Source organism: Drosophila pseudoobscura, chromosome 2, assembly GCF_009870125.1.
Source record: "Drosophila pseudoobscura strain MV-25-SWS-2005 chromosome 2, UCI_Dpse_MV25, whole genome shotgun sequence".
Taxonomy (NCBI): Eukaryota; Metazoa; Arthropoda; class Insecta; order Diptera; family Drosophilidae; genus Drosophila; species Drosophila pseudoobscura.
The window spans coordinates 21,892,840-21,916,544 of NC_046679.1; the positions used below are offsets into that span (position 1 = coordinate 21,892,840).

At 44.8% G+C, this 23,705-nt stretch overlaps 6 protein-coding genes across 6 annotated transcripts; 4 read left to right on the forward strand and 2 right to left on the reverse strand.

The window, feature by feature from the left end:
• Nucleotides 1-537: 537 nt before the first annotated feature.
• On the forward strand, nt 538-2,682 carry Mau2 (Mau2 sister chromatid cohesion factor). Its single transcript, XM_001359297.5, has 2 exons — nt 538-2,082; nt 2,147-2,682. Exons 1-2 carry the CDS (start codon nt 668-670, stop codon nt 2,592-2,594), a joined length of 1,863 nt encoding a protein of 620 aa, XP_001359334.2. The 5' UTR covers nt 538-667; the 3' UTR covers nt 2,595-2,682.
• Nucleotides 2,609-4,895, reverse strand: LOC4802412 (zinc finger protein 436). The gene is made up of 3 exons (XM_001359298.4): nt 4,672-4,895; nt 3,570-4,608; nt 2,609-3,510 (listed from the first exon to the last, which is right to left on the reverse strand). The coding sequence occupies exons 1-3, from the start codon at nt 4,789-4,791 to the stop codon at nt 2,846-2,848; spliced, it is 1,824 nt and encodes a 607-aa protein (XP_001359335.2). The 5' UTR covers nt 4,792-4,895; the 3' UTR covers nt 2,609-2,845.
• Nucleotides 4,896-5,133: 238 nt separating this feature from the next.
• LOC6897594 (transmembrane protein 141) lies at nt 5,134-5,654 on the forward strand. The gene is made up of 2 exons (XM_002137703.3): nt 5,134-5,354; nt 5,415-5,654. The coding sequence occupies exons 1-2, from the start codon at nt 5,240-5,242 to the stop codon at nt 5,609-5,611; spliced, it is 312 nt and encodes a 103-aa protein (XP_002137739.1). The 5' UTR covers nt 5,134-5,239; the 3' UTR covers nt 5,612-5,654.
• Nucleotides 5,611-8,070, forward strand: LOC4802413 (putative GTP-binding protein 6). Its single transcript, XM_001359299.4, has 3 exons — nt 5,611-5,888; nt 5,953-6,844; nt 6,908-8,070. The coding sequence occupies exons 1-3, from the start codon at nt 5,647-5,649 to the stop codon at nt 7,349-7,351; spliced, it is 1,578 nt and encodes a 525-aa protein (XP_001359336.3). The 5' UTR covers nt 5,611-5,646; the 3' UTR covers nt 7,352-8,070.
• Nucleotides 8,071-8,525: 455 nt separating this feature from the next.
• Nucleotides 8,526-12,526, reverse strand: Gnpat (dihydroxyacetone phosphate acyltransferase). The gene is made up of 4 exons (XM_001359300.4): nt 12,293-12,526; nt 10,772-11,399; nt 9,428-10,713; nt 8,526-9,373 (listed from the first exon to the last, which is right to left on the reverse strand). The coding sequence occupies exons 1-4, from the start codon at nt 12,305-12,307 to the stop codon at nt 9,041-9,043; spliced, it is 2,262 nt and encodes a 753-aa protein (XP_001359337.4). The 5' UTR covers nt 12,308-12,526; the 3' UTR covers nt 8,526-9,040.
• A 1,606-nt stretch (nt 12,527-14,132) lies between these two features.
• On the forward strand, nt 14,133-15,994 carry LOC4802415 (fatty-acid amide hydrolase 2). The gene has a single exon (XM_033385883.1). It carries the CDS (start codon nt 14,299-14,301, stop codon nt 15,886-15,888), a length of 1,590 nt encoding a protein of 529 aa, XP_033241774.1. The 5' UTR covers nt 14,133-14,298; the 3' UTR covers nt 15,889-15,994.
• The last annotated feature ends 7,711 nt before the right edge of the window (nt 15,995-23,705 follow it).

Below are 23,705 nucleotides of genomic sequence, written 5' to 3' on the forward strand. Positions count from 1 at the left end.
AGCTTTGCGATTATAATGGGCGTATGACACTAGACTTTGCTAACTGATTTACTGTAAAAACAAAGCATCGGAAGAGAATCACTTTTATGATCTAGTTTTGCTACTCTAACTGGCTCTGCTGGTTAAAGACATAATGCATGCGTACGCGACCTTGATCAGGGATCAGTGATTTCTTACAATAGTTGTACTGAACGCACATGATTATTAAGAATGAGATATGTCGCATAAATTTATCCATAATGATTTTCAGTACGATACCTTAATTATGTTAATAATAATACGTTTGCGACGGCCTGATGTATCAGGCCTGAGGTTCCCCGTAGGGACTCAGGGCGTTGGGCGTAGGGTAACACTTCACATTGGGGTTCCTGCGGACACAATTATCTATACTCCCGCGCATTTTTTTAATTCCACAATTGTGATGGCCTTCCTTCGATATAGTCCGCGATAGCTGGTCGCCGGTAGTAGAATTTCATCGCTGCACATATCGATAAAAAACGTAATATCGATCTGTTCACCGGTCACAACTATCGACTGCCGCTTTTTTCATCCCTAAGTGTAGAGTTTACCAACACTAGTAAGCAACCACCGCTATCGCTGTCGCGAAATTGACAACAAAACAAAATTGGGCGATAAACAAACCGAATTTGTTAGCAAATTAGAAACTATGAGTACAACGAACACCGCGGCAGCGTCCCAGGACGCCTGCTACATATCGCTGCTCGGCCTGGCCGAATACTTTCGAACCTCCCAGCCGCCAAACGTGAAGAAGTGCATCCAGTGCCTGCAAGCGCTCTTCACATTCACGCCGCCATCAAAAGTGGAAGCGCGAACGCACCTACAAATGGGACAGATCCTGATGGCGTACACAAAGAATATAGACATGGCGAGGCAGCACCTAGAGAAGGCCTGGAACATTGCGGAGCCGCTGATGAATTTTGATGATGTGAAATTCGACACTGCGTCGGTTTTGGCCCAGCTGCATCTGCAGACGGACCAGAGCTCCCACACGGCCAAGGCCATGTTGCGGCGGGCGGTGGAACTGTCACAACACAACGTCTACTGGCACTGCAAACTGCTGCTCCAGCTCTCACAGATCCATGCCAGCGATCGGGAATACTCGCTCGCGTCCGAATTGCTGGCCGTGGGCGCCGAGTCTGCGGAAGAGGCGGGGGCCACGTACCTGAAAGTGCTCTTTCTGCTCTCCCGAGCCATGATCCTGATGATAGAGCGGAAAACGAACGATGTGCTGGCACTGCTGAACACCGCGGGACAAATAATCGACAATAACATACCTAATCCGCACCAGAAGGAGTATCTGAAAGTGTTCTTCCTTGTCCTGCAGGTCTGCTACTACCTAGCCCTGGGCCAGGTCAAGACCGTCAAGCCCAGCCTTAAGCAGCTCCAGATGTCGATACAAACGATAATGGCACCCAACTGGCCGACGGACGAGGCCATCTTTGGAGCCAATCAACTGGAGATGTTTGTGTGGCTTCCGAAAGAGCAGCTCTACGTACTCGTTTACCTCGTTACCGTGTCCCACTCGATGATGGCCGGGTACATGGACAAGGCGCAAAAGTACACGGAGAAAGCTTTGACACAGATCGAAAAACTAAAGATGCAGGAGGACAAGCCCATCCTGTCGGTGTTCAAGGTGATCCTGCTCGAGCATATCGTGATGTGCCGCATGGTAATGGGCAACCGAGAGCTGGCCATAAGAGAGATAGCGGCCGCCCGGGATGTCTGCCTGGCTGTCCCACATCGGAGTCTGCTGAAGCGGCACTCGGCACAGCTGCACTGCCTCATCGGGTTGTATTCGATGTCCACGAGTTTCTTTGAGCACGCCGAACGACAGTTTCTGGTCTGTGTGAACGAGACGACGGAGCGGGACCTGAAACTCTTTGCCAATCTCAATTTGGCCATTATCTATCTGCGGACCAAGCGGGACGCGGATCTGAAGCAAATACTCGATGCCGTCTCGACGGAGAACACGCACACGTACAGCAGCCAGGCGCTGATGGGTGGCTTCTACTATGTCCAGGGGCTGCATGCCTTCCACAAGAACAGCTTCCATGAGGCCAAGTGAGTGCCGGATCGAGTAATCCTGCAGGCCAGACATTTGTTAATCCTTTATCCTGCTTTACAGGCGATTTCTGAGGGAAACCCTCAAGATGGCCAATGCCGAGGACCTGAATAGATTGACAAGCTGCTCGCTGGTGCTCCTCTCGCATGTGTTCCTCAGCATTGGCAACTCCAAGGAGAGCATGAACATGGTGACGCCGGCCATGCAGCTGGCCAGCAAGATACCCGACATACATGTCCAGCTCTGGGGCTCCGCAATACTCAAGGATCTGCATCGCATGTCCAAGGATGCGCAGCACGAGAAGGACGCCTATGCGAATCATGTGAAATACTCGGAGAACCTGATAGCCGACCAGCGAAAGTGTGTCCAGAGTGCGCACCATGAGCTGGTCAATTGGTTCCAGGGCGATCCGCCCGTAACGAGCGGTGCCGCCGCCCTCATACTGTCCGAAATACCCACCACCTCAGCCCTGCAGCCGACGACGGGGCAGCAGTTCGGACAGTTCTATTAACGATTCAGATGCAATTTATGTTTAAGGATCTTTCTTTTATTTTTACCAACCTTTAGGCGTATAAGACTAAAAGATGCTCTTCAAAAAATGTCTAATTTTTCGTAGATTCCCGCAGGGAGGTGGACGTATGTGCTTAAAGATACCTATAGTTTAAAATCTATCTGTGGATATGATTTGTCTGAATGATCAGGAGTCGGTGTCAGTGTCGTTTCTGTGATGTGCATATTAACCTAATTCTTCTTCTATATCCCTTATAGCATCAATGCCGAATCCGTCACTTCAGTGAGCTCATCATCCAGGGTCCCCCCATTCCCATTCTCCTTGTTGCTGAGCAGCGTAAAGTGCATTAAGCGCTTGTCCTCCTGCTCGTGTATGGCCAAATGTGTGCGCATCTCTGGCATTGATTTGAACTCCTCGCTGCACACCGGACAAATGTAGATCTTGTCGCCCTGATGGGTCTTCTGATGCATCTGGCAATCGCCGCGTTGTGTGAAGGTCTTCGAGCAGAAGGGGCACACATAGGGACGCTCGCCCGTGTGGGTACGTCGATGATTCTTGAGCACATTGAGCGCCGTAAAGCGCATGGGACACAAGTCGCAGGCATAGGGTCGCTCGCCGGTGTGTTTCCGCTTGTGCTTGGCCAGCGAGCAGCTCGTCGTAAACTTGGACATGCACACCTCACACTCGAACGGCTTGACGCCGGTGTGGGTGCGGGCATGGGAGGTAAGCTCCGCTTTGGTTACAAACGAATGCGGACACTCGGTGCACTTGAAGCTCTTGATGTCCGAGTGTCGCAACTTGTGCTGGCGCAGATTGGCATTTTGGGTGAAGCTCTTGCCACAAATGTTGCACAGGAATGGCTTCTCCCCGGTGTGGATGCGCATGTGATCCCGCAGGGTTGATAGCATGGTAAACACTGCAAAAAGTAACCAATCAGAAAGGATTGAGGGCTGTTTTTCAAGCGGAATCTCTTACCCTTCTTACAAACACTGCACTGATTGCGCAGGTTCCTTTTATGGCCCTGCACCATGTGCTTGCCCAGCTGCTCCTTGGAATCGTACAGCATTCCGCACTCCTGGCAATTGAATGTGCCATGGGTGGCCTGGTGCTCGGCCAGATGCTCGGGGGAAACGAACACTCGCTCGCATTCGTTGCAGGGATAATTGCGATTGATGCACCCCTTCTGTCGCCGATGTATCATCAGGGATTTCTCCAAGGCAAAGCCAGCATTGCAGCGATCACACTGATACTTTAGATCCATTATTTCTCCATGGGTGATGCTGACCTTGATCAGTTTTGGGAGCGGTGCCACCATTTCTGCTGTGGATTGATCTTCAGTTTGTTTTTCGGCCTGGCGACGTCGTGAGGTTCTCTTGGCCAGTGTTGGCAGAGATTTTGCCTCTGTCTCTGAGTCTTCTAGTTCCCGCTTGGGTGACTGCTTTACCTGCTCCTGCTGCTGAAGAAGCAGTTTGGCGACACTTTTTCGTGTCCTCATCTGCGGTTTGGAAGTCTGTGCGGGTTCGGGTGTCTCTGTATCGCTGTCGGGGGCCTCGAATAGGGCTATATTACATTCTGTTATCTTCTGGGTCTCGGGCTCGAGTTTATACACAGTGGTATCTTTTTCATTTTCCTCCTTTTCCGCAGCCTCTACGGGTAGCTCGTAGTCAAAAACCTCACACTCTTCGCCGTCTTCTTCTGTATCCTCCTCTTCGGGGGCAGAGCTAGACTTATCTAGACTGGTATTCTGTGCGGCATCTGTGGTGGGAACAGACGTGGTCTGCACTCCAGTTGTGGCGGTTGTCGGGGCACAGGGTTCGGTGGTCTGTACGGCCTTCTCGGCTGAGTCCACAAACTTTGTGGGGGCGAAATCGGGCTCCTCCGGCAGGGCATTTGGCAGCAGCTGGCGAAGGGTTCGACTGGAGTTTTCGCACTTGATCTTAAACGTGTAGCAGTGGTTTATTTCACTCAGGCAGCTCAGGCAGACCCGTTTGGGCAGATTATCCTCGGGGCGCGGCTATCAAATGGAAGGATTAGGATTGTTGCGGTTTTGTTTTTATCGTCCGACGTCTTCGCGTACCTTCGTTTTGGTGAACTGCTTGAGCATATCGGCCAGGCAGCTGCCTACTCCGCCCTCATAAATGGATAGAAACGGCCCAGTCAGACTCAAGCAGGTCAGGCAAATCTTCTCCACATCCATTTTTGTGGACAATTTCTGCGTAAACAACAATTAAAAGAAAATCCAAACACCAGCAGCAGCAGACGGCGCGTTTGGCGTTGCCAGATCTGTGCAGGTGTAGCAATTTTCTAGCAATCAACTTTGAAAATAGCCAGAAAAAAAAGCTAAACTGTGCAGCACGAATTGAATTTCAATTGTTTTATTTCAAATTTGTGCTTATATTAGATAAAAGAGGCCTGTTCTCAATCTGCAATTATTTTGCCCATGCTCATTTTAAATATTTGTTTGAATATTGTATTTTATTTTTATTGTTGTATATATATATTATTATATAAATTTTTTAAAATGGAAAAAAGGCTAACAAGCAGTTTAAATGGATGGAGCTACCACTCTTTAAGAAACCCAGCTGTTTTCCTCGCCGGCACATAAATAAAATAATAATAAAAGTACGAAATATTCAACGTTGACTATGAACGATATCAAACAGTTGAAGGATCAGCAACGCGACAAACATCCCGGATTCGATGCCTACCTGGATTGCATGACCCGGTCCCTCTTCACGGGTTTGGCCACATTCTGCTTGGGTGCGTCGCAGTAGTTTTCCTTTTCAGTGCCAATATTGCATAATAAATTACAAATTACAGGCTTTTCCGGCACTTATTTTGCTCAGAAAATAATTCAATCGAAGATCCGTTATCCGGCAAAGTACAACATATTGGTGGCCTCGCTTGTTGCCACCGGCATCTCGTATCAGACGACATCATCTCGCACTAGATCTTGCCAAGCCGCATGGATGGCCTTTGAGGACAAGCATACGATACTGAAGGAGGAAACCTTTTAGCAATTGCAATTTGCAATTCCCAATTAGCTTTAGTTATGACTAGTCTTAGGCCGCTGATGCGCCTGGCCAGGGCTCTCCCACTGCGTCCCGCTATGGTGGGAGTCCTCCATTCACGCTTTAAGTACACTCAGCATCAGGGCGTCAAGGGCATAAGGAATCGGAAGAGCTTCTTTGAGGCGCAAATGCAGGCGGGACAGCACGGCGATGAAGATTACGAGGAGGCGGAGCGAGGAGATTCCAATGGGAATCTGGCTGACATGCGCTTTCTGGATGATCGGTAAGTGCAAGTACTTTGCAATCGATAGAGAACACTCATTTCTTACTGAATTCCTATTTGACAGCGCCTACGATGAGGTGGCCGGCGGTGCCATGCGCATAAGCCGCGACATAGCCAGCGCCCAGCAGGTGCTCATCCTTCAGCCGTATGTAAAGTGGTCCGCGAAAAGGCAAAAAATCCCTAGCGACGTTCGACCGGAGGATCAGTTGGCCGAGGCCAGCGCTTTGATACACTCCCTGCCCAATTGGCAAGTGGCAAAGGCCCTTAAGGTTCCCCTGGAGAGTCTCGAGCGGAAGACTCTCTTCGGCAGCGGCAAAATGGTGGAGCTGAAGGCCCTGATAGCGGATCTGCGTCAGGAGAAGCATCTAACCTGCCTCTTCGTGAGCAAGGGAACGCTCTCCTTCGCCCAGAAACGTTTCCTCGAAGCAGAATTCCGTCTGCCCGTGATGGATCGCTATTCGGTGGTCATACAAATCCTCCGGTTGCATGCCACCACAGCGGAGGCTCGTCTCCAGGTAGCCATGGCCGAGCTGCCGTACATTTGGTCGCAGGCCAAGGATGCCAGCGTGACGCAGACGCGTCGTCAGGGCTACTCCTTGACCGATCTGCAGAAGGAAATCCTCCGCACTCGGGAGCGCAAATTGCGAGCAGAGCTGGACAGGGTTCGGCGTCAACGGCAGCTGCTGCGACAGAAACGAAAGCAGCAGAATTATCCGATTGTGGCAGTGGTGGGCTATACGAATGCTGGCAAGACATCCCTAATCAAGGCTTTGACGGTGGAGGATGCCTTGCAGCCGCGCAACCAATTGTTTGCTACCCTCGATGTGACGGCCCATGCGGGACAGCTGCCGTGCAATCTGCAGGTGATCTACATGGACACGGTGGGCTTTATGTCCGATTTACCAACTGGTCTGTTCGAATGTTTTGTGGCCACTCTGGAGGACGCCATGCTGGCGGTGAGTCTTTTCCCTCACAATTATACCTTTCGGTTCAGTTAAAGGTTTTTTTCCTTCCTTCAGGATGTCATTGTGCATGTGCAGGACCTATCGCATCCCTGTCATGCGGCCCAACGCAGCCACGTGGAGTCCACCCTCCGTTCTTTGGCCTTCAATGTGTCTGGCGGTGACCCAGCCACCAGTCAATTGCCACCGATCATAAACGTGTACAACAAATGCGACTTGGTGTCTCAGCCATCGTCGGATGCTGCTGTTCATCATATCTCTGCTAGAGCCCAGACCGGACTGGAGCCACTGCTGGCTGACATAGAAGAGCAGATACTGGCCGCCACGGGGCGACGCAAGCTGCAGATGCGTGTGCCCAGCGGGGGCCCCGAAATGGCGTGGCTCTACAAGAATGCTGCCGTTGTGGACACCGTGGCGGATGAGGCATATCCCAACCGTCTGATGATGCATGTGGTCATCAGCCAGCGCACTCTGGACCAATTCAAGAGGGAGTTCTTGTGATCTTTCTAAATTCTTTATTATTGCTCTGGTTTCTTTTGTTGAATTAGTGGTTAGGATTGGTGTTGTTTCACTGTTAAGATCTATGATAAATATAAAATTTGCTACCACAAAAATAAATCAAACGTGTCTAAAAATATCATGAAATAAAACATTTATATATACTATATATTGCACTTTACAGACTTCCCTTGTGCTGTGTGGATCCCGGTACGCATCTAAGGAACTCTTTGTCGAACCCGAATTATCCGTAATTATATTATTCTATAGCTAATCCGAAAAAGTGCCCGCGCGACTCTTGCATTGGCACAGTAGAACTATACAAAAATATGGTATTTCCGGTGATGGGAATGTACTAAAAATAAAAACTCAACCAACTTAAAATAACAAAACAGAATTAAAACTAAATGTAGATTAAATTTACAAAAAACAAATGCTCCATAAACTATACGATTAAATATAAAATACATGTACTTTTTTTTAGCCCGTTAAACCTCGCAATATTAAAAGTTTTAGATTTTTTTATCTGTTCAAATATTAGGATAAACATGTCAAGATTTTTCCAACTCTAAATGGAAACAAATCTTGTGTGATGTTAATCTTGTTTTTCGTTAAAAATTGGTATTTACAGAAATTAAAAAATTTGCAATTTGATTTCGATACTAAAAAGTACTACATTGTACTTTTTCGATGCATTTTTGTGTTCAATTTGGATGGGAAACCAAAACAAATAAAATGTTTGCGAAAAAATATCCCAAAAATGAAAAAGAAATGTACACAATGTGTGATGCTTTTTAAGTTGAATTTGAATATATAAAAGTATGTAAAAGCATTATGCGAGACAAAAATAATTTGGTTGTATTTCGCGATACTTTTACATACTAAAAATGTGATTTTAAAAACAAATTTGTGCATTACAATCTAAAAAAATTTAATTGATGGATATTAAAATAAAATTTGTTCTTTAAAAGTCTGTATTTTAAAACAAAATTGTGCATTCAAATTTCTTGCTGGCATATTGAAAAATAAAGCAATCCCACTTACGACAGAAATTAATTATCCTATATAAAATATGTCACTTGTTCTGATTCAATTTAAATCTAAAAAAACACCCACAAATATTAAACTAGTTCTTGGTATTCAAATAATTTCCTAATTGATTTTGAGTCTTGTTTGCTTTGTGTCCGAATTTTGTTTGGCAAGAAAAAGGGTTTCGTTTCCCTTTTGTGTGCTAAAATGTATTCTAAATTATTTTGTGTCATGCGAAAGTGCAACCTGCGTTCGGCAGCAGGCTTTCTAAAAATCGTTCGCCTACAAAAATTCGATTTTGTGTTTAAAGAATTTTTTTCTGGCATTTTTGTGGGTTGAAACGATTAATATCTTAGACCTAAAGATATTCGCTAAGGACACGCTACAGCCAGAACCCCTGAACCCAGAAGCAGGCATATACTGGACGTCCCCTTAAGCCTACGTTGGGGAATGCGTTGAGGATGATGCAATGAGCCAACGCAGCAGTTGCCAGAGCGGCGCCAAAATCACAAAAACAAACAGTATGCAGATGATGCGACAATTCTTGAGCAGGCCGACAATGAAACGAATGAATTGGATGAACAAAGCAATGGAAATTGTACTAGAATGTGTGGAGGATGGTGGCTGATTGGCGGGAGCCAGTACGCCGTTTGCCATTGCCAGTTATAACTTTGCTATGTGGCACTGTGCCTGCTGGTTGGCCGCCATCGAGTACTGGGCAAAGGGCATCAGTTGGCAATACTCCAAAAGCTGTCGCTCTAACTCCCGCAGGCACTTTCCGGGCACATCAGCTACGCGCATCTGTCCTGAGTCGCGGCACTTGAGAATGTAGCCACGCTGGATGAGCGCTTGGATGGCAATATTGAGATTGTCCAGGGCGAGGCAATACGGATGGACATGAGGTGCGGCACCGCCTGGCTGCTGCAACAGTTGTTCCACATGCTTCTGCACGCGCACCAGCAGATCCTTGTTGCTGAACTCGATGTCAAAGGGTATCTGCAAGTATTCGAGTTATATTTATCATAGTTACAGTTTAGCCAATCCACTTACTTGTCGCAACGTCACAGCCAGCTGGTAGTACAGACACAAGAAGGGCGCCAGGGCGGCCAGTATGACATGAGCGCACTCGTTGTCCTGCACCCTAATCCTACCGCTCTCCTCCAGGTCCAGCACTTTCTCATCGAGCAGCAGCTGCAGATGAGTCTCAAACTCTACCGCCTCCCGATTCGATTCGATGATGAACTCGTGCTGAAACAGAGTATCCATGATGCTCACATGCGAATGCAGAGCCGACAGAGTGCTGTCGTAGGAGTAGCTATTGGTGCTGCTCAACTTCTCCTCCTGTTTCCTCTGCTCCTTGAGGGCGGCCAGCAGCAGATAGGCGGGTCTAGCCAGCCAGAAAAGGCACGGATTCACATACAGCTGCAACGCCAGCATGGGCACAGCCACGGCCATGGTCGAGGGACACAAGGCATGCGCTTTCATGCGCTTCACATCGATTTGTGTGGCCAGCTGTTTGGCCGCCAGCGGCGTAAACTCTAACCTTGCCTTTGAGAACTGCAAAATATTCGAGTGTATCTCGACGGCGTCAATGATGTCCGCCTTGATGCTGCTTGCCTTGACGCTGACATGCGCACCCAGCTGATTAAAGATGCGTTTCAGGTGCAACAAGCCGCGTGATAGCTCGTCAATGTTCGCCGATCGTTGGGCATACAGCTGGCTGGCGTAGTAGAGGCTGAGCAGGTTAAAGGTGTTGATGACAATGCGACGCTGTTGCTGGTAGATGATTTCGTTGGCCAGCTGCTTGACCAGCTCGATCTCCTGCCGATTAAGCTTCTGGAGATGCCCGCCCACACCGGCTCGCTGCATGCGCTGCCCACTGTCATGGCCAAAGAACTCACGCACCGAAATGGGGTCGCCAAAGTCCAGGAACATCTTGCCAAAGCGTTCGTCGATTATTTTGAGGGCCTTAAAGAAGCCCTTGGTTGACTCCTTGGGCTTTGGGACGCCCAGCAGCTCATACACGAATAGCTGCTCCTCCAGCACCCGCTCATAGGCCACGCTTACAGGCACAATCATCACATCAGGCACCTCCCCAGTAAAGTAGGGCAGCAGGGCCATCGACAATAGCCCCACCTTGGGAACCAGAGCCTTAAAGTTCCTCGAACGTGTGCCTTCGATGAAGAACTCCACGCCAATGTGATAATTGGCCACCAAGGCATACATGTACTCCCGAAAGATGTCCCAGTACAGCTCGTCGTTTGAGAAGCTGCGGCGCATAAAGAAGGCTCCCGTTTTCCGAAGCATTGTGCCCATGCCGAACATTGAATGGAAATCTGTAGAAGATCAAGAATGAATCAACAAGAATAGGACTCCTTTTATAGCTAAACAAACCCATTCCTGCTGCTATGCCAGGTATCTCAATGTCGTAGTAGTAGCATATATAGGACATAAGTATAAAATCCATGTAGCTGCGGTGGCTAGGCAAATACAGGACCGGACACCGTCCCATGTCCTTGCGCACATTGGCCATGCTGGCCGAATTAACATAGAAACCATCACAGATCCGTTGGCCAATGGCCGTTATGGCAATGCCGCACCAACGTATTATAGCCATATTTCTGTCCAGCCCAATCTCATCGATGATAGCCTTGGCTTGCTGCTGCATCTTCTTCAGCGGCTGCTGCGTCTCCCGAGCATAGTGCTCCAGTATGGAGCGCAGTTTTTCACTGCCCAGCACGTGCTGTTTGAGCTTCTGTGGATTCAGATAGCGCTCGAACTCGTAGGCCACTTGCGGATTGAATTCCCTGGTCATGGAGGCCACCTTCCCTGGCTCTATGATGTTCTCGAAATTGCGCATGTAATCGGCGGCAATGGAGGCGGGTGTTGGCGTTGATGTAGTTGAAGATGTGGGTGTGGATGCGTCATCCTCGATTCGTTCTCTTCTTGCTGCTCCTCTGCCGCCGCCTGTGGCTGTGGCTGTCGCTGCGGCTGGGTTCATTTCCATTTTGATGGACTTTACCTGGAAATATTTAAGGCGATTGAAATACAATTTCAGCAGTGCGACGTCCGGACTGATGGGGTTTCTGTTTGCCGAATCAACTGTCTAGCAGTCTGTGTCTTTCGGCCCCACAGACAGAAATGACACACAAACACACTTTTACGCTCACAATCGCAATCTCGAGCTAGGGGCAGGCACGCTGTTTGCTTAGATATCTCGTCCCATAAAGTGTATTATTATCTGCCCCTCTTTAAGGCTTGCTGCCGATCCAATCAGCAGCGGCAAACGACAGCAGCACTCGCCGGCGTTGCGTGTTAAAGGTGAGCCGCTACTTTACAGCTGTTTAAGCTCCAACGCTCAACTCAAGTCGAGTTCAAAAGATGATTAAAGTCAGCCAACAAGCATACGGTTTTATGCGGGTCATGACACCGCTACTCGTAAAGCTGACTCAAGCCCCTGCGATCAGGCCACACTTTGTACCTGAGAATTCCATATACCGCTAGTTTAAAGCTTTGACAACTCACTCAATCTTCAGAGAACTGAGACCACCCTTTGTGAAAGCTTCAGCTCAAGAAACACTCTTATTCCACTCGTGTCACGACACGGTCGCATATCTAGTGGGGTGGGTGATATCCACCCTATCAACGTCACTCATCAGGTGAGGCGGCTAAGGCTGGCGGCAACAGCACCTGGTTGACAAAGTGCCTTTAACGACTTTAAGGCTGTAAATGGACAATGGAGGCACGTTTCTACCCCAAGCACACACACACAGGCATTCAGCCAAGATAAGGTCCAAGAAAACACATGATATCACGCACACACACCAACACGCAAGCTTCTAGCCCTCCATCCATAGGGGAAATGCATTATTGTAATAAAAACAGTTGCTGCGTTTCGCACAGGCAAAAACCCACACAGAGAAGATGCATTTAATAAGCGAGGGGCAAATATTATATGCCACCGGAAAAAGTGTATACTGGCAGCAATGTTTGTAAAATGCATTTGCTCATTGAATTTGTATATGTAAACATTTAGTTTGTAAAGTTAAGAGATTCGACACGACTCCACACTCAATGCAGTTTTGTAGGGAACACAATGTTATATTTGTTTAACAAATGCATTTTTTTATTTTTGCAAAACAGATTTCAAGGCACTTTCTATTTATATGGCCCCTGCGCGAGCTGAGGTATGAGTGGATGTGATGACTAACTCGTTGCGTATGTGACACACACTCTTCGGGGAGGTAGGCCTCTCGCCAGGTGTTCTCTTTTTATTGTCAAATAATCTACGAATGTGATTCACAACCTGATAACACAACAAATTGATAACCCATTAACGTTTCACGCTTCAATCAGCGAAGCGTAACATATTCTGGCGTAGGGCATTGGATAGTCGTTGCCTGCACACCCGGTATGTGTTTACGTACCACAAATAAAATTCGATATGAGCTGACTTTCGGGGGGCCTACGGAAATTGTTTCACGGTGCACTGGGCTTTCACTTTTAATGCATTTAAATCTCAAAAGTATGTCAACCGATTTGCAAATTCAATTTTTAGCTAAATGTTCGATTTGTTTCACAGCAGCAAGGCAGCAGCAGCGCGACGGTGGCGGCGCACAGTGGGTGAAATTGTCAATCTAGCAGGACAAAATCAATAACTCCCAAAGTATTTAATATATTTCAAGTTTAAATCGGTTTTTACAGAAAAATGTAGAAGAAACGATAGAATTTTTTAAGCAACAAACAATTTCTTCGAAAAATACATTTTTAACATTTTTAATTTTAATAACATAAAAAAAATGGTTGATAATGCTTTTAGATGCAAGCCAGACCAGGATACACTATTAAAGTGGCAGCAGTTGACTTTATATGACTTTATATAATTACTAACTAAATTTCTCAAAGGGGATTTTTTTCTGCTTGATTGGTAATTTCAGCCACTGTCCACTGTGCGGCGGCGTGTTGTTGTTATCGAAACTGGTGTGACTGAGCCACAGAAATATACCGAAATATACCATCACATTTTCAAAGTATACCGAAAAGTATTTTATGTATCGTAAGTGCCGTCCTGCGGAGAAGGACAAAAGTGATGGAACACTAGTCGAGATATCGATACGTGGGCTTAATATCGATTCAATCATGAAATAAATTAAATATGCTCCATACACGGAACGATTGGGGTATATCATGCATGAAGTATGATGCGGAATGTAATGGTGAACTGACTGTTAGTTATTAAAGGAAAATGCTAAGATTACACGATTCGCTTGCCTAAAAATTTATAATTTATATATAACTAATAGCTTATTGCTTTAAAATTTTTGGTTTTGAATAAAAAAATATTAATAAGTAGAATGCAATCGAGCATATTGTTAAATTGTTTTTTTTTTGTTATAATAAATAATAAATAAATAATAGTAATAAAAAAGGTAATATTTTATAAACAAGCAAATTTCCAACAATGTATGTTGTACCGTTTCTATACCCCCCACAAAACAGTTATAATTCAAATTAAAACTGGTTGTGCTCGATGCAATGAAAGCTTTCGATAGCTTTTTCCCTTGGAAAAAGTGGCAGCGCCGCGTTGTTTTCATATTTACCGGGTTGTTAAGTTCATTGTAAATCCAATCTTAATATATGCAAAATATATTATTTTCTTATCAAATTTATCCCACAAAAGCATCATTACTAAATGATATTTAGGTATCACAAGGTGCCGCTCTCTCCACAATCTATGAAATTTAATTTTTGGAGATCAAGTCATGAACGTAGGGTATAGAAACGTTTATACTCGTGGATGAGGTCGAACTTCGTCTTTTATTTATCGCAACTCAATTTTCCAGACAGTCAAGCTTCAGCCGCACCGTCGTATTGCACATTCGCCAAGAAGTTACGCAAAATTAGTTGAAAAATCAATAGCCATGTCGGTGTGGAATCGCGTTTTGGAGGCACTAATAGTAGTGGCCCACATTCTGAGCGACCGACTGCTGGAGTTTGTCCTGGGCTGGTTTCTGGGGCCGCACAAGCGTGTGTCCACGCCACCAAGCGTCGAGCAACAGGTTATACTAACCAAAAGCGCCGTCGAGCTGGCACAGCAGATACGCGAACGTAAGCTCAAAAGTTACGACATTGTCAAAGCCTACTGTGATCGCATCGAGGCGGTTAACCGTGACATCAATGCGGTAGTCGACGGACCCTTCCAGAAGGAGGCCCTCGAGCTGGCCAAGAGCATTGATACTAAGCTGCTCAATAATGAGTACACCGAGGAGGACTTCCGAAAGCAGCCCTTCCTGGGCGTTCCCTTCACCACAAAAGACAGCACATCGGTAGCGGGCAAGCTGCACACCCTGGGCCTGGTGGCCAGGAAGACGGAGCGCTCCGCCGAGGATGCCGAGTGTGTGAGACTGATGAAGGAGAGCGGAGCCATCATTATAGCCACAAGCAACGTTCCCGAGGTGAACAAGTGGATCGAGTCGAGGAACATGCTCATTGGCTGCACCAACAATCCGTACGATCTGCGTCGCTCGGTGGGGGGTTCCTCCGGCGGTGAGGGCGCCCTGATCACCTCCTGCTGCACTGGCTTCGGGCTGGGCACGGATATTGGCGGCTCCATCCGCATACCGGCTTTCAATTGCGGCGTCTTCGGTCACAAACCCACCTCGGGAGCGGTCAATATGGCTGGCTGCACTTTCCGCACTGGAAAGGAGAAGGAAACCATGGTATGTGCCGGGCCCATGTCACGTTCGGCCAAGGATCTGCTGCCCATTATGCAGGTACTGCTGGAACCAGAGCTAAAGTCTGTCCTGAAATTGGACCAAAAGGTGGATCTGAAGCGTTTGCGTTATTTCTACGTCGCTTCCAATGGTATGCCGCAGTGCAATCCCATCAATACCGAAACGGAACGCGTGATGTACAAAGTCCGAAAGCATTTCGAGAGCCTTAACGACGGAAAAGACGTGCGACATGCTAATTTGCCGAATACCAAGCTGACCGGCAAGATGTGGCGCTATTGGATGACTCAGGAACCGGCCAATTTTAATTTATTGCTGGGCAACGGAGTCGAGCTAAATCCCTTTGTGGAGCTCTTTAAGAAGCTGCTGGGACAGAGTGACTACAGCATGGCTGCCATTTACGGACTGATCGATGGCGTTCTGCCCAAGGAGTCGGAGAAACTGATACGCGAAGCCACCAAGAAGTGCAAGCAGGCCCTGCAGGAGCTCCTCGGCGACGATGGCGTGCTCTTCTTCCATAGCTCTCCCCGAACAGCGCCATTCCATTATTATCCTCTAGTCAAGTTTAATGATTTCGCCTATTTCAGTCTGTTCAATGTGCTGCGGCTACCAGCCACACAAGTTCCCATGGGTCTGGATGCGAATGGCATGCCTTTGGGCATCCAGGTAGTGGCCAACTCCAATAATGACCGACTTTGCCTGGCCGTGGCTGAGGAACTGGAGAGGGTCTTCGGTGGCTGGGTGCCGCCTTTCCCTCTGAAGAATTTAATTTATTTGTGATTACATTGATATTGTGTACTCCATTAGGTGTTGGTAATGCTTGAGACTGTTGCGTGCGAATTTTGTTCGAAGGAATTGAATAAATTGTATGATGCTTTTTCGATAATTCGTGGAAATGTTTTTGTTTTTGCAAATACAAAAAGAATAAACAGTAGGGGAAAACAGCTGGTAAATCTGGCAGTCTGGCAGTCCTCAGGAAATATGACAGTGCTGCCAGACTGGCTGAGTTAGGTTTCCATTTACACGTGACCTGGTAAGCTGCGATTCATTTTTGAAACAGGTAGGTCCTCTTTTAAAAAGTTAAAATAGAGCAAGGAGTCTTTTGAAAAGCACGAAATGTCTTTGATTTAGTTTTGTGGACTGTGCATAATGGTGTCACAAATAATGTTCTCCAATCATTCGACCACATTCAACCTACATTTTCTCCCTTGCAGTTTGGTTTTATAATAAGATGTTTGCTACTTAAGCTATTGATCTGAAAGCATCCCTTTCGTAGCCAGATAAGACCATGTAAGACCTCTCTGAACTTTTGTTGTCCCCACAGCAGTGATAAATGGAGCTTGATGTCAGGAAACACTTAACCTGAAACTTGTCCAAGGGCCTTTCCGTAGCCAGTGTCAGTACGGGTGGGGGCCTGAAGATGTTGTCGCGCTGTCAACAATTAATTTGCTCACACACGCATAGCACAGTCACACACACACTCTTAGCACATTGACAACTTTCTGGTCTCGTATCGTGGAGCTCCACCCTTCAAAACCTGGGATTGCAAGAGGAAAATGTGCAATCCCACCCCCATTCGATGGTCATAAATTTTGTGCAACACGAAGAAGCCTTCATCCCCTCCTTTCCCTGCCCCATGTAATTCGTCGTTTTGTCTAATTTGCCGGAGCAGGAGCAGAGGGCTCCCGCCCCCCACGCCACACCTTTTTGGATTTTGGATTCTGCTGACCAAGCGGCAAATATGCCTTAATATTTTGAATGGACCGACAAAAGTCAAGTGTGTGTGCGCGTGTGCAATTGTCTGAGTATTACGGCTCTTGTTATTACCGTTGTTGTCCTCCGAGCTGTTTTGTTATGCGTCTCTGTCCCTCTTTCTCTATCTGTCTTGTTTTCCTTTCGGTTGTGCTTCTGTTTTTGAAATATTAACGACGCCCTTTTGCTGTTTTTTTGTCGTCCTCACCTCCCACCACTGTTCTGTCATTCGGTTCATAACTTTGCTTTCAAGTGTTTTTGCCTGCATTTTATGTACAATTTTCACAATATTTGCTGGGGATTATCTTTTCACTATGCAAGTGGATGCGGAACCATATGTAAATGTCGACAAATGTGATTGCATGTGGGTGTTAGTGTGTGGAGGTGTTTTTGGATTGTCAGAGAATTTGTATTGTCTGCTTAGCATTCCGTTAAAACAATGGCAAATAAATACGAAATAAGGGAGAAAATCTGTTAAATCATCGCGCAGTTTAAACTACATAAAAATAAAAAAGACCAAAAATCGAGAGATCGATTTTTATTCCAAAATCTATTACTGATCCTGGTAAATACATTCAAAACCATTAGAGGTCCTTAAAGGTCATTCTTATTTGGAGTCGATTCAAGCAATGCCTTACTTCAGTTTAATCTACTTAAAACTAGCCTGTAATTAAGTCTTTTCTGCGCCCCGCTAAGGACGAAATATTTTGTTTTGGATGCTGGGGACCGACTCAGTTGCCCAAGACGTTCTGTAGGACGTAGTATAGGTGAAGAAAAATTTTTGATTTGATTTTCGATCCAAAAAATCTGTTTTGGACTCAGATATAATTCTTACGCTGTCAATAGTACATCTATACATAGTACATATATTCTGTAACGTTATCCGTCTCATTTGAACTTACTTCTCCATCCCTTCAGAATTTAGGATTCCTTCTCCAGGCTCCAGGCCTTCTCTACAGCTTATTGATGTTAAACTTAATATTAATTATAGATGATTAAAACGATAGCAAAACTGTGTCTTTTGCTTCATAACAACCCATTAAAAATCTATCAAAAAGTCAACTTCAATTCTAATTTTAAATTGAAAAGTTCCCTCTTTCAAATAAGTGTTATTTTCAAAAGTTGTATACTCATCCACACTTGGACATTCCATTCGGAGAGCCCTGTGCACTGTCAAACAAAAAACTCCACTTTATGCTTTGGCTATTTGTGTCTCAAATGTGAAATTATGAAAATAAGGAAAAAGTCGTGGGGCATATTGTTAGTATCCGTGCATCGTAGTCGGGGCCCTTTGACAAATCCCCAAATCCAGCCACTAAACAGCCATTTTTTATAGACTCCTTCCCAAGCCTTCCACCAGCCGATTGGCCATAGGAAATTTGCCTATGCAAACGGGGAGAAAAAAATAGTTGGACTTTCCTTATTTTTTTGTTTGTGATTATTTGCTGTTGCAAAAACGTCTACATTGTTGAAATTCCTTTTGCGAAAATTGCCACGTGACACAAAGGCGTCTGGAGCACACACAGGGAGCGCCTTTTATTGGCCTAGGCCGTGGGTTGGGGGGCATTCTATGGGGTTTGGGGCAGAAAACACAATAGGCCCAAAAATGACGTTGCAACAATTAATGTGAACAGTTTTGCAGTCGTCCTCGACGTAGCCGCTGTCGTCGTAGTCGGCAGTGATTTATAACGTGCATAAAATTTGCGGTCTCTGGCAGGCACCCTACCCCCGAACACAATGCCAGAGCGAGCAGCCCCCAAAAAATTTGTCAGGGTGCAGCTTGGTTGGAACTGCGGTTTTTAGAAGATCTAGTTCGGTTCATGATTAATGAACATAACTGGATTAAATAGGTGCAGCCTATTATTATTATTATCTGTCTATTTCTCTATTTATGATATGAATTATGGTAAAGATCCTGAGATAACTCAATATTTATGCATGGGGTATTTCCATTAGAGAATCTATTTCAAACAAAAAGAATGTTCTTAAAATAGATGCTCCATTGACAATTTTTGGACATATTTATATTTTATTTTTATGTTAGATAAATATGTATTGAGGACAAATCATTGCCGCTTGTGTTAATAGATAGATAGAAAGATACTTATAGTTCTGTTTGACAGCTTTTAATTTTAAAAACTGATTTGTAGTTAATATAACTAATTCGACTAATATTGTAGTTGTTTTTGCCTTTTCCTTATTCCATACCCTTATAGATATACAAAAAAATTGTTGGAATTTCTGGTTCATCAGGGTCCAGTTCATTTTCGGTTAGTTCAGTCAGTTTCAGCCCACTAGCAACACTCACATTTGTGTACTACGATAATTTCGGGTCTAGAGGGTTTGTCCACGCCTCTTCATGTAATTTATTGATAGTTATGGGCCGTTTTCATACGCTTCTAATAAGCTGACCCCCTCCCCACATTCGTTTCGGCCACTCTACAGCAGCATTCCATTCAGTCTGGTCGCATATTTGGAAACTATTTTCATTTTGCGTGATAATTTATGTGGCACATACAAATTACATAATCGTTTGGCCATTTATGCAAATTAATTGAAAACTTTACCAGCAATCCTTTGGCTTCTTCTGACCCTTCTCTACATCTGATCTGATTCGGGTTCCTTTCCCAATTGGTATTTATTTTTCTTTTCAATTTGCCTTTTCCTGCGAATCTTTCACTGACATTTGCTTGCCTTTCTCCTTTGCCGTCGTTTTTTTCCTCTTTTCCTTGGCATTTGCAGTTGTAGGTGCAATTTTTTTCTTTCCAATTTACAATAAAATTCAATAAGGTGTTGGGGATGGACTTAATGGAGATTGACTGACAGTAACTGCCAAATGTGCTCCGGAAGCCGTAGGAGGAGGCACACACGCTACGTGTGTGTCTTCCAGTGTTTTTCGGGTCTGTAATGCAATTTTATGTGTGTATTGTACAAGTACGAGATATGTACATGTGTTTTGGCTGGGTTTTACTTTCTGTAAATCTGAGTCTCGTTCTAAGCTGCTTCGTTTTGTAGAGAAAAATTGTCTTGAAATGCCTTGGGTTGACAAGTACCGAAGGTTGAAACTGCGCAAGAATATTGCAGAACCTTGAGGGAATTCAGTACTGAATACTGTTCTGTTCTGTGCTGGGGCTCCTTGCTGTGAGTCTTAGCTGTGGAGCAATCGGTACAGGGAATAAAATGCATGGTCTAAGGTGATATGATAAAAGCTTCAATTAACTGATCCGTACTTTTTGTATTTTCCTTTATTTAATACTACAAAATAATCGACTTGGCCTTTGTCCTGATCCTTGAGAGTTAAACTTGAAAACGTATATTAGCCAAACATTAATTAGGTCTTTTCCTATATTTATTTAGAACCAATATCAAATGTATAAGAGATATACATACATATCTTAGCACTTTTTGAAGATCTAAATACACTTTCAGTCCTATTCCGACTTTTAAAAGCAAGCAAGGTGCTCATTTTATTTATTTTTTTACTATGTGAGCTTAAAGTTGTTAATTAAAGCTATAGGGGAGGGAGGCGGCCGTAGTTACTATGGCTTTTGGCTAAGTGATATTGTATTTATTCCATTTGAATAAGTCAATATATTTTTTTTTATTAACCTACAAATATTTCAGATAATATTTAATCTCTATTGGCTTTTATTTAGATGAGCTATACTAGATTCTTTTGCTTATGAATATCTATGCTATGCAAAGGATAATTTTTTTTTATCTAGTATCCTTGTTAGAAGATTACAAATAAACAACTTCACAAATTAACAGCCTGAATTTGAACTCGTTTAAATTGTTAAAAAGCTTCAATCTAGAAAACTAATTTCCAGAAAATGTTTTTTAATAGTTTTTCTAAATTATTTCCATCATTATAGAAACAGCCTTACATGAAACGTAGATCCGCATCCATAACCATTCGCTTGCCGCGTGTCCACTCATGTATGTAGATACTCTCATTACGGGAGATACTCTCAGCTGCAACTGCAACTGCAACAGCAACAGCTAGAGCAGAGGACAGCACGCTCACGCCCTGTTGCACATGTATGAAAAATGATATCTCCATCTCTGTACTCTACCTCCTACCCAGCTCTGGTACCTCTCTGGCCCTTCTTTTTGCTCTTGTAAAAAAGGGAACATTTTTAATTTTCAAAACTAACAAATACAACAAATTGCAAGTGAGCAGTGAGAAAGATACATAGACGGGGAACAGGGACACTCTCTATCTCCGTGCGGGCAGAAAGGTTACGGTTTGCAGTGACTTCAAGTTGGTCTTCGCCCCGGTACTGGGTTTTTCCGAGCATTTTCCGAGCTGTGCACAATCAGCCAAAGTCAGCCAGCTATGAACAAAAGTTAAACAGACAAAACAAAGTGCAAACTGAAAGGGGTGGTGATGGGGCATGCAGTTGACATTTATAAATTTCACACGCAGGGCGCGTGAAATGGCGACGCCATTTAAAGTTGAAACATTTGCGTAATTAGCAGCAGAACAGTCTTCGGTGTCCTGAAGGTGGAACCAGACACAAAAGAGGCGGCAGCCAACGCCGACACAAAACCCAAAAATAAGTCAAGGAAACAACTTTAAGTGTTTGGCGCAAATTACGTACCAAAAACTTAATTAAATTGTAACCATTTCTCGATCTTTTTTGCGCACTGTCTTCACATTCTTCTCTCTGGTTGCTGCTTCTGGCCGTGTTGGCTTTTGGCCAAATGCATGTTTCCAAACTGAAACTGCAGAAGCTCTGACAATTAACTAATGTCTGTGGGTGGGTGCAGTACTATGTAGGGTTCCCTGTTTACTTATGACATTGGTTTCTGTTTTGGTTACGAGATTTGTTTGTACATACAAACCCAAAAGCGGACAAAATTATTGCCATTTTGAAGGTGGCTTGGGTGTAGTTGGGGCCATCATTGAGTAGTGCCACCGTGTGTTTTGTTCCATAGATAGCCGTACTATCGGCTTTCTCATTTGTCTCCACAGTTTCTCCTTGTCTTCCAGCTACTGTCAGTTGTTCTTTCATTGCCAGTAGTTTCGAGTGCAGAATGGCGTTGATTGGATATTTCGAAGAATGCCTTCAGCCATCAGGGATTCAGGGCCTGTTACAGCATACTGTTACCGCTTTGCGATCCCAAGATTCTCGAGCGGCTTTAGCTTTTAAGCTATTTGTAATGCGCCACCAATCCTACCTACCAAGAAGCGAAGAAGTGAATATATACATTGAATTATAACGATAATGTACTGTATATCTCACCCCGAGGTTTCCTTTTTCTTACTCATCGTTGGATTACCAATTTTATCCACCGTTAAGCACTATACATACATAATTCAAATTTGCTAGATCGTTGAAAAACTTCTGCATCTATGTAATACGATGATAATATAGCTAAATCGTTCGAATATTGTTAAATCAAATAATTCCATTATGAAATAAATGTGAGCAACCGCTCTTTTCAGTTCAATAAACATGAACTCCCCTTTCGCTTGATGGAGAACTCCTTCATTCATCATTAATTCGCTCTCAACGACATCGTTTAATATTTCACTGACATATCTGCCTGGCCTGTGATATTGTGCGTAAAGTTGGGCGATAAAGGAAAACCATTTTTACTGCCTGCCCACCTGTTCCCACCCCCAATTTCCGTAGTCAATCGTCCGACATTTCGGTTAGCATCGAACCATTATCAATCTCGAATCAGCATCATCATCTGAATCATCGACATAATGGTCGCTGCTGTCGTGGCACGTTTGTCGCTTTATGCCGTCGCGTTGTCTGCTTATGAGCATTATATCTGCATTGTCACCTTGTTGGCCATTTAACATGAACGCCCGAGAGGACACTGGTCCCCTTATACACTCCGGCCCATTCCACCTGTCATCTCTCTTATCATTCTGGGGACCCCATGCCGTATTCCCTGTGCCTTGCGCCGTGGATTTAAGGACATCGCTGTCACCGTTACTGTTACGGTCACACCTCTCTTCCATCCCATAACGTGTTGTTGGAAACAGAGTGAAAAAATTGGCGAAAAAACGTTGTCTTTTGTTTCATTTTTTTCAAAGATTCACTTTCCGTTAGTCAAGCGTCCGGGAGATTTGCCCCTCTGTGTGGGTTTCAATTAGTGGATTGGAGCGCACAGTGGGTTCAATGCTGTCAGAAAAGAGGGGAATATTAGAGCTAAGAGAATATTACAAAATACTAGAAAAATTTGCCTAGTTTTGGGGGAGATAGGAAATAGGTACAATTGTAGAGTAGAGACCTTTCTATAGTTTTAATAATGTTGAGCCGGAACAGTTTTAGATCTAATTAGCTTTAGCAATTTATAAGATATTTTAGCTTTCGAATTTCCATGTAACTAATGCAACGTTCTCATATTTCCACAGCGATATCAAACATCAAATATTCCTTAAAAAAAACACTATGAAAATTCGAAAAAAATATATGTTGAGAGACCCCAACATGCGCTTCACATTTATCCTAACGTGCTCATTTGAGTGGAATCACTTAATGGTTTTATACGCTTATCATTATCATCCCAGTAACGGGCGGAGTCCGCCATCCGCTCTCCACCACTAACCAGTGGAGAAAGAGATTGTCGAGTCGAGGAGAGGCCCGTCCCTCTGTGCTTCGTGGCAGTTGATTCAATCAAAATTTGTGTGCGTGTGGCAAGCAGCTAGCGGACATTTTTATCTAGCGGATGTTTGGCTCGCTCGCTGTCAGCGCTTAAACTGTTTGCGCCCAGTCATTGTTTTAATGCGTACATGGGCGATACACTCACAGATACACGCACACAAAACAACGCGACTTCTGCGCTTAATGTTTCACTTTTCAGAGCGTGACAAAAGCAGAGGC